Genomic DNA, 10,456 nt, shown 5'->3' on the forward strand with positions numbered 1-10,456 from the left:
TTAGCATGTTGAAATAACTAACAAATAAAGTCTTAAGAAATTAGAGTACCTCATCACACGAGTCGCGAAAGGGATGGATGATAAATGGGGAGGAAAAAGATGAAAAGAGAAAGAAAAGGGGTGAGTGAAGAGATGGTTGTGCCACGTGGGACGTTACCTGGCGTACAGGGTTGGCACCGCATGGGATCATTCCAAAAATATTCCCCCCTTTGTCTATGGTCTATGCCGTTCCTCTTCTCCTACCTCCAATTTCTTCCATTTTTCTTTACTTTATTTTTTGGTCTCTCTTTAGATTAGCCCATATTCTCGCCATTCTTCCTTTTTTTAAAATCAAAAACAGTCTCACCCCATCAACCAAAAATAAGTATTTTTTTTTCAATCACCCAATTTCGGGTACTCGTTCTTTTGTTTTGGATTTAGTCTCTTTCTGACTAAAGCTGATTTGGGTTTCTTTTATTGAATCTAGAAACCTCTTAGTTTGGAAGCTTTGCTGGGGGTTCGTTTGAGCTGCTGTTGATGAATTTGGTTGAGGTTTTGTTTGCCCAGTTCGATTCAATTTAGTTTTTGTTGTTATTCTTCTTCTTTGGATTTCTGGGTGTTCAAAATTTGAATGATTGATACTCTTTTTGAGTTACCAGATAGAGGAATCAATCTGTTCCTGGTGTTGAATTAGTGATTTGGGTAGAGTTTCGATTGTGTTTTTACATGGTGTGAGCTGAAAAGTGAGAACCTTCCCATGTGTAAGAAGGGAATAGTGAATCATCAACAGCAGCATAATAGTCAAGCTGTGTATTTGATGGATTCACCTTCATCTGCCCCGGCTTCCTCCGCCCCTAGCTCGAATGATGAAACCCCGCGTCTAAAATTCTTGTGTAGCTTCCTCGGTAGCATATTGCCTCGACCACAAGATGGGAAATTGAGGTATGTTGGTGGAGAAACGCGAATTGCGAGTCTGCCGAGAGATATTGGTTATGAGGAGCTAATGAGTAAGATGAGGGAGCTTTATGATGGAGCAGTGGTTTTGAAATATCAGCAGCCAGATGAGGATCTTGATGCTTTAGTTTCAGCTGTGAATGATGATGATGTTACTAACATGATGGAGGAGTATGAGAAGTTGGGTGCTGGCGATGGATTCACCAGGCTTAGGATTTTTTTGTTTTCTCATCCTGACAGAGATTGTTCATCAGACTATGTTGATGGGGACGAGAGGGAGACTGAGAGGAGGTATGTGGACGCTTTGAACAGTTTAAATGAGGGCTCTGATTATAAGAAGTGTGACTCTCCTGTGATGGCCCCAGTTTCCGATGATATTTATTTAGCAGAACAATTCTTTAACAGTGTGAGTGTTGATGGTGGTGGTGGCCTTCATAGCCAGAGAAGTGGTGAGATGTTGATGCCTCCATATAATTTGCATCATCTTAATATTCCTCAAATGGGATCCTGCCAACTACCGCCACCCGTTCCGCAGAGGTACAATGAAATGGAAGGTACATGGAGTCCTGCTTACTATTGTCCTAGGCACAATGGGCACCATGATTCCAGAACGCTATCAGAGTTTCCGCCCTCACCGTCTTCAGCTTGTTACCGAGTACAATTTCCCGAATTAATAGACAAATGCCTGGATAGATTGCCTGAGGAATATGCAAGGCAGCAATTAAGTCATCATTCCCAGTATGAACAGCAACCACAGTTTTCAGATAATGTAATGTGGATGCCAGCTGGAGCAGTACCTGGTAATAAAGTTGGTGGTTTTTCTGGTAACATACTTCATGGTCATAGTGTTTATGAGGGGAACCGCATCTGTGAGCACTGCAGGGCCACTTTCAGCAGAAATCAAACGCCACATTTGGAACATCCCAACATGGGAAATGGAGTTCCTCAGGTTAATAATCAGTGCATGGAATGCCCTCCAAACCATGAAGCTTTCATTCTGAATGCAGATGGAAAATTGCAGCATGGATTTTATCCCAAAGATCATACTGATTCCAGTTCTGCTTATGGTGAAACACACAGTCATGAAAGAGGACGAGTTTTGCAGAACCAACTGAATCCTCGAGTTGAGGAAGTGAGAAATCATGTACCTGGAGCTGGAAGATTTAATGACCACTATGTTCTAGATGCTGCTGGCATGAATTTACCTCTGGGGCAAGCTAGTTTAGCTGGCGGCCATCATCTGCCCTCAAATTATGTTCATCACCAATCTGGATCTGAATTGGGGAATGAAGTGTTTCACGATCAACCAGTGGTTGCTTCACCCCATCTGCAAATTCCTCCTGAAGAACGCGGAGTTCGATATGGGAATTATCCTTACCCTCATGGAGGAGATCATGCTTATCAATCACCACATGTACATGTACATGCACATGCACAATCCTTGTGGAGAAATGTTCAGAACCCAACCCATGGTGCTCCTGCTTATGAAGCATCTGGCTTACCCGAACAAGTAAATGGTGCATTTAACTCAGCACAATTGAAAGGTCTGGTGGAAGGTAGTTCAAAGCTTTGTGTTACAACAGATGGTCAAAATCCTTGGGTTGAGTCTTCACAAAAGATGCTGGGTTTTAATGAGACTGCTGTTCCTGACAATGCTTATGGCCATCCTCATAAGGTGAACATTGACTCTCATGATCTGGAAACTCAACAATCTGTCACAATGCAACCAGTTCGATTCCCACAAGACATGCCAAATGTTTCCATTACCACAGAACCTGTTCAATCTCCTGATCTACCTTCAACTTTAATTCCTGATAAATCTGTTTCCAGTAACATGCCTAGATCACGAGATAATCCTAATGCCATTGGGGCATGGAGGACTGAGGAGAAAATTGTAGCCATGGAAGATAAAGAAGCAAGTCATGCAGTGAAGATGGAAAAATTTGATGTTCCAAGTATGCGCTGCCCGGAGCAAAACAAAATTACTGAAAATGAATCTGAAACAGCAGTTGTTGAGACTAGCGTTTCAAGTTGCAAAAAATTTGTCGAAAAGGGTTATGAGCAGGCAAAACCTGGTGAAAAAGATCCTAGATCTGCTAAAAATTCAAAGCTATCTGTAAACCATTTGAGTTTCATACCACAGTTTGTTGAATCAGTTAAAAAAGCAGCTTTAGAAGAGGTTGAAGAAGGGGAAGCCAAACCTGAAGATGGTGCCTCCATGAAGCATGATTCTGTTCAAGGAGAAGCAGCTGCAAATGAGTCAGATTCAGTGGTGAGATTTAAGAAAAGTTTTCATATATAACATCTCACAATTTTATATTTTTATCTTTCTGATATCTGTTTTCTCTCCAGAATGCCCGTAGTGAGTTGGAACTGGATCCTGATAATGACAACAACTCCCTGTCCAAAATTGAGCCAACAAAGGCCGAGGCTGAAGCTATTGCACGAGGCTTACAGGTCATTGTTTTCTTTTCCATTTTCATCATATTATTTTTTAGTTTATTTAGACACTTTTTGGTACCATTTTGTTTCTGATGGTATTTGCATTTTACCTTCAGACGATAAAGAATGATGATCTAGAGGAGATCCGACAATTAGGCTCTGGAACATATGGGGCAGTTTATCACGGAAAATGGAAAGGTTCAGATGTAGCAATCAAGAGAATTAAAGCCAGCTGCTTTGCAGGGAAGCCTTCTGAAAGAGAACGATTGGTAATTACTTTTAGCACTTTTCCTTTCATAGCTTTGGTAGCTTGTAATACAAGGCTGCTTGATGGTTTAAGGATGCATATGCTTCACCTGATGTGTCTTATAGGTCATCGATGCTTTTGTTTTTCTTTATTTTCAACTATTGACAATGATTAAAGATGGTGCTTGTATAGCTTGAAGAATGAACTACTATTTTGTTTCACATTGAACAAAACAGTAAGGGCTTTACAGCATTATATACACGTAAATAGCTTATATTTTCTTTTTTTATGTCTGCACTCAAGACATATAATCTCTCAGACCTGGTATTTTGTGTTTAGTCCCTGTCAAGATATTTTGTTGGACATGGTTTAATTGTTGGGTTAGTTAGGTCCGAGCTCTGAAGGATACATAATATTTTTATGCTGCTTATAAATAGATTGATAGCAATCACTATTTTTATGCTGCTTATAAATAGATTGATAGCAATCTCTATTTTTATGCTGCCATAGATTGAAGATTTCTGGAGAGAAGCTCTGATATTGAGTTCATTACATCATCCAAACGTTGTTTCTTTCTATGGAATTGTTCGTGATGGTCCTGATGGATCATTAGCTACTGTCACTGAATTCATGGTTAATGGATCCTTGAAGCAGTTTTTACAGAAGAAGGACAGGTAACCATGCTAATAGCTATGTAATCAGGTTGCCTTTTGAGCGTCTTCTCTGAATTTTGTTCTAGAATTGTTGTTGTTTGCCTTTGCATGCACCCTTTTTGTTTCATAGAATGACTAAACAAGCTAGAATGTAATATTTTCCTAAATAATGTGCGTCATAATAATATTGTTGAGCAGGACTATTGATCGTCGTAAGAGACTCATCATAGCCATGGATGCTGCATTTGGAATGGAATATTTGCATGGAAAGAACATTGTACACTTCGATTTGAAATGTGAAAATCTGTTGGGAAATATGAGAGATCCACAACGTCCAGTGTGCAAGGTACACTGTCATAAATATTTTCTGGACCTTGAATTTTAATATTGGTTTCAATTTGTGGTGGTGTTTTTTCCTTTTCTTTTTGGAGAGGTGGGGGCAACAAAAATTTTGTTCTTCCAAAGTTACTTCTGGTTGCTAAGCTTGCTGTAATTTCTTTAATTGTGGAAGCTTGGTAAGAGTTTCAGGTTGATATTGTTTCAGCATTAGCTCTTATTATCTTGGTCCTCAATTGATTCTTTTATAAATTTTCTTGAGAGCACATTAGTATTTGTTTTCTTCCAACGGTCAACAGAGTTGCAACTGATGCATTGCATGCATACACATTTAGATTGGTGATTTGGGCTTGTCAAAGGTTAGACAACATACTTTAGTTTCTGGAGGTGTTCGTGGAACTCTACCCTGGATGGCACCTGAGCTTTTGAGTGGTAAAAGCAACATGGTATCTGAAAAGGTATTATTTTACATTGACAATAGCAAATATGATGATGGATTTCCAACATGAGTTCTGCTTCTTGGGACATGATTTTTCATTTCACCAGAGACTAATTTTATTTGTTCCCGATAAATTTATGTGATTCAGATTGATGTCTACTCTTTTGGCATTGTTATGTGGGAGTTGCTCACTGGTGAAGAGCCTTATGCAGATATACATTGTGCTTCTATAATTGGTAAGTGTCATGAATAGGATTTATATGTTGTGAGTGAGTCGCTACGAGTCTTCCATACATTTTGCTTAAAATCTTTGTTACTTCAACTCTTCACTTTACCCTGACAAAATTTCTGATACATACATTGGACATGTCCATCAATAAATGCAATTGCTATGAGGGAGTAGTTATGGAAACATTCCTTTGTTGATATGGATCTAAGCCTGACAGTCATAATCGTGCCAAGACTGTAGCTGTGATTAATTTTTATCAACCTGACAGTCAATTGCTGACTAGATTGTCTTTTGAACGCCTGACACGTAATTTTGGCTAGCTTTTCTTTTGACCTCTGTGTCTCTCTCTTTTATCTGCAGTTTAATTTTGTTTAACAACCTTCATTTAGTAGTTGGATAAACTGAAGGGAAGTTAGTGAAAAGGATATTTGGAGATTCTTAATTTATTGTTCGAGGGAAAAGGAAATTTTTGGCAACTTCTTTAGCACATTTGGAATTTCTAGCTAACATCAGTCTTGTGAGGATAGGGCACTCACATCATGCATGTTTTGGGTTTCTGGACCAAATTGGATGTTGTAATTGTTTCTTGACTTGTACGTTGTAAGATTCATAATAGAAATGCATGTATTTATGAATATGGACTAGAATTGAATCTTCAACAAGTAGAAATGACCTGAACTGGAGGGTGTTATTGTCAGAGATATAGCGGATAGGCTTAAAGAATTGGAGGGTGTTATTAGATGGGTTGCTAGGACAGCTAATATAGAGGTTGATGGGCTGGCTAAGTCTGGTATAGGCTAATTTCAGTATGTTTTTTAGGGGTATCTTATTTTTGGTTTTTTGGTTGTTTGTAAGGGTTTTATCTTCTTTTTTTTTATAAAAATTGGAAGTCTCATTAAAAACTCCCTTCGTATTCTTCCACATACTAAGAAGTATATTGAAGAACATTAGAAGGAAGAAAAGAGTGCCTCGTAATTTATTAAATAGAACACCAAGTACATGTGAAAACACCGAATACTCTCATAAGGGAATATACATCATTACAAAAAACCATAACACCCAAAAATCTCCCATCGTTAACAAAAAGGCCCGAAAGACAATAACCCGATTTCTAAAATACACCTCAACCAAAAGGAAGAAAAACAACGTAAAAGATCATAACAAAACAAAAAACCAACACTTGCTATCATTAAAACTAAAAGAAACGCCTTTGAATCGAGCTCCTGAACAGTTACGGTGAAAAGGAACTCCTTCGCAATCTAACCACACGCACCGACACTCCACCACCAGACTCTCTGACCAAGCTTCAACTTTGGAAAACCATCTTGCAAGAGTCTCTAATTTATCATTCTTCACACTGCTCAACGAATCAGAGTCTTCAAAAACCATTAGAACTACATTTCCAGCAGCTCTCATTAGCGTGAAACCAGCGAGTCCTTTGGCTTGCATTTGGTTAGCAAGATTACCGATTTTGATGAAGTTCTTGCACCAGCCCACAAAACAGTTACTCAACACTTGAAGTTTATCTTCGTCCACAACATCCTCAACTTCACCGTGTTTATTCCTCGAACCAGCTTCCATCCAGACTTACGTTGAACAACCGTCAAGAACTTTCGACAATAAGACTGTCGAGGATTATATTTAGCCAATGAGACTCTAATTTTGCTGCCGTAAATATGAGCACCATTCATCTTTGATATCGCTTTCCTTGCTTCTTCAATTGTTGCATAGCGAATGAACCCAAAACGAACTCCTCTCAAATTTTTTTTGTTAGGAATGAAGGCATCAATTACATGACCGTGAGTACAAAATAAAGATCCCAATCTCTTCCAATGGATCTTCTCTGATAGGTTTTCAATGAATAACGTGAAGCATCCACATCTGTACCCATTACTAACATTTGTATGGCCTTCATTCCACTAATCTTTTGATTCGATTATCCCATAATTCCTTCGTTGTGAAGGAGGCAAACCTTCAGGCCTAAATTTATAATCCGCCTTTTTGCTGGCCAAAAAAGTCTCATTTTTCGCCGACGACACGTCCAAACGGGATTTCATATATACTTGTCCGCACTCGACCTCGACTTCACCTCAACACCTCCCATTCTACTACCTTGATAATTTCCGGATGTAGAAGCACTTGCCGATTGCTTCTGATTACCACCAAAACCACCATTGACAGTTTCCTTCACAACAACTGGGTTATTCCATAAACGGGATCACGGTAAATACTCGCAGCAGTAGTGTTATACTTGGTACCGATATCAGTTTCTTTAGGAGTACCATATCGTGCCAAAAACTCGTTGAACTTGTCGTTGCTACCCGATTCCATTTTCTTGATCTGGATATCTGACCAGGAATCCATGTTGACAGATTGAACAAAAGAGATATTAACACCTAATCCTTGGTGTTTGCAAGAACACTCTGAGCACATGAAAACACCGTATGTTACAGAAGCCCACTGTATCTTTATTATTAATGAAGTATAACGCACTCTTTTCCTCTTTCCTTTGATCAAGGAAATCATTTTGAGTTCCTTAATCATAAAGGGGTTTTTTAATGAGGCCTTCAATTCTTATGAAAAAAAAAGAAAAGAAATGACCTGAACTATTTTTATTCAGGGTGGTTGTGTTCTTTCATACTATCACAATTTTTAGTATTTTTTAACGTTACTCATGACCTTCATTTCTTCTATGCATGGAGAACATCCATAATTGCAAACTTTGCAGGCACACGGGCATAGAATTTTAGGGGAGTGTTTAGGGACGCCGAGGGATGGGAGGCTGTAGGGGAAGAGTATAGATTCCTTGTTAGGAAATCCCTTTTCAATCCTAACTTTTCTTGTTTTCCTTTTGCCTTTAGACCTGAGCTTTGCTTAGCATGAGGATGGAAAGTAAACATTTTTTGTTCAAGGAAACTGGTTATGAATCTTCACTATTTGATTAGCGAATTCTCCATACTCAGTCCTTTCCGTCCTTCATACTAAGCAAATCCTCAAGCTTGAAAGTTGAACCTTGTTCTGTTCTTCAATATTATTTGCTTTGGCATATTCTTGTATAATTGAAACCATCCATTTTTGAACCTTGAAGCTAATACTTTATTGTCATGTTGAACTTATGCTTGTTTTGTCATTTTGCTGCTGTTTTTTAATTACCTACTGGTGCAACTCCAGAGGAGAAGCAGGGAGGGAAAGAAAATAAAGGGGAAGGGAGAGAAAAAAGAGGGAGAAACTAGAGGGGAAGAGATACATTCAATATCCAAATATGGGGAAGTTCTTGAAACATTATGATAATCAGCATTTATACTGCAACCGTCTTTTTTCCAATAAGTAACTCTAAACAATGATAAAACCCTAATAATGCCTTTTCGATGATCCTCCATTGTTGATTTCTGAAAGCAGTGTCCTCACTCAAACTATCTTGTCCTTGTCGTTTTCTGAGTTTCATTGGTTCTGGCATTATCAAGAGTGTGATTCACATGTTAAAAATTTTAGCATCGTCGCTGACAGTTCATGGAGGAACTTTTCCCACTGCTAATAAGCAATTACTTTCTGAAAGAGACTTTTCTTATTTTTGTTTTCTTTTGCTTGTTAACATAAGTACCAAAGTTTGTTATATGAAATGGAGGGGGGAAAACTGTGGTCAGATAGGACTATTTAAGCATCACTATTCTTGCTTCTAGTATGCGTGTTTTTGGACTTCATTCTTCTGTTATAGTTTTAGATGTCTACAATCTTCCAGTATGCATATGACTATACTTTTCTTTCAATATACAGGGGGAATCGTAAACAACACATTACGTCCGAAAATACCATCATGGTGTGATCCTGAATGGAAGGCGTTGATGGAGAAGTGTTGGGCCTCTGATGCTGCAGAGAGACCTCCATTTTCTGAAATATCTCAGAAGTTGAGGAGCATGGCTGCTGCTATAAATGTAAAATAAAGCCAATCCCAAGCAACATTACGAATGTCACGATCATCGTACACGGAAAAACAAAAGTAAGACATCCAGATAAGTGCAGTTTTTGGTCATCTACCTGTTAGTCGAATAAAGCTATACCTTCAGTTCTGCTGTAATGGATCTCTCGTAGTACTGACACGAGTTATTCCGAGGGCCGAATGTAGACCACCCTGGCTGAACTATATTCTCAGGGAGAGGGAGAGCTATTAAACTAGAACTGGGATTTGATGTCAGTGAGTTTCAACAGGTTTTAACCTTAAATCTCTCGCACAAAAATGATGAACAGGTAAATGCAATCACGGTTCTGGTACTACGGGTGAATGAATCTGTGTTTTGTCTTTGAAGATATGTCTGTAAAGCTATACATGTAATTAGTAATGCAAGGGACTTACATGCTTATGATAATATGATAAATTACGATCCAATTTTGTTACTATTATTCTATTGTTAAATCTTGTTTTCTTATGCACACTCTAAGAAGTTAATGGGTAATTTCATTTTCCCCATTCCTCCTCTAGTAACTATTCAGTTTAGTCCTCAATCTCAATATTTAGATAATATTTCGGCCTGTCGGTTTTCAGTTCTTTCAATTGAGTCATTAAATTGTTAATCAGTAACATGTGCCTTTGTTTCGTGTAGCAGTGCTTATCAAATGAGTCAAGTGCGGGATTGGGCAGTGTTTGATTCATATTTGTTAAATAGTTTTGTTGCCCGATTTGATTTATTGTTCGTTGAGTTTGTTAAAATATTGTTCGATTTATGTTTGTTAAAAAATTGTTGTTCGACTTGTTGTTTATTAAGTTCATCATAAATTTTAAATAGAATAATTAGGGTTTAATTTTTGGATGTAGCAAACTAATAATTAACAGATTTAGAAGGATACAAATTTTGAATAAAAAATATAAATAAATATTTAAAATATTTAAATATTTTTTTAGAGACGATTGTCTTTTTTCGTTCTTCCCATTTCCACTTTTAGACGTGCTAGAATCATGTTAAAAAGACAAAATGTTAAGATTATAATGTGAAATGAATTATGTCATGATAAGTGAAACTCATAAGATATATTTTATGGAAAATAGCAAAAGTTTATTAGTTGTGAAAGGAAATTTAATATGTGAGATTATATGCTGAATTATGGAAAACGAAAGGGAACAAACTGTAACACACATTAATCGATACGAGTGACTCGATCCAATTTCATGTGTCACATTAGGA

At 37.8% G+C, this 10,456-nt stretch overlaps 1 protein-coding gene across 3 annotated transcripts; it reads left to right on the forward strand.

The window, feature by feature from the left end:
* Positions 1 to 347: 347 nt before the first annotated feature.
* Positions 348 to 9,640, forward strand: LOC120150400. 3 transcript variants are annotated; one of them, XM_039163078.1, is made up of 8 exons: positions 349 to 3,205; positions 3,286 to 3,390; positions 3,492 to 3,644; positions 4,133 to 4,296; positions 4,474 to 4,621; positions 4,947 to 5,069; positions 5,199 to 5,286; positions 9,054 to 9,640. In XM_039163078.1, exons 1-8 carry the CDS (start codon positions 737 to 739, stop codon positions 9,218 to 9,220), a joined length of 3,417 nt encoding a protein of 1,138 aa, XP_039019009.1. In that variant the 5' UTR covers positions 349 to 736; the 3' UTR covers positions 9,221 to 9,640. The 3 variants fall into 3 exon arrangements, with proteins under 3 accessions (XP_039019011.1, XP_039019009.1, XP_039019010.1); XM_039163079.1 differs by lacking the exons at positions 4,133 to 4,296; positions 4,474 to 4,621; XM_039163080.1 differs by lacking the exons at positions 4,133 to 4,296; positions 4,947 to 5,069; positions 5,199 to 5,286; positions 9,054 to 9,640 and having other exon boundaries at positions 348 to 3,205; positions 4,474 to 4,565.
* The last annotated feature ends 816 nt before the right edge of the window (positions 9,641 to 10,456 follow it).

This window comes from Hibiscus syriacus, unplaced genomic scaffold (assembly GCF_006381635.1).
Source record: "Hibiscus syriacus cultivar Baekdansim isolate YM2019G1 unplaced genomic scaffold, ASM638163v2 tig00111022_pilon, whole genome shotgun sequence".
Taxonomy (NCBI): Eukaryota; Viridiplantae; Streptophyta; class Magnoliopsida; order Malvales; family Malvaceae; genus Hibiscus; species Hibiscus syriacus.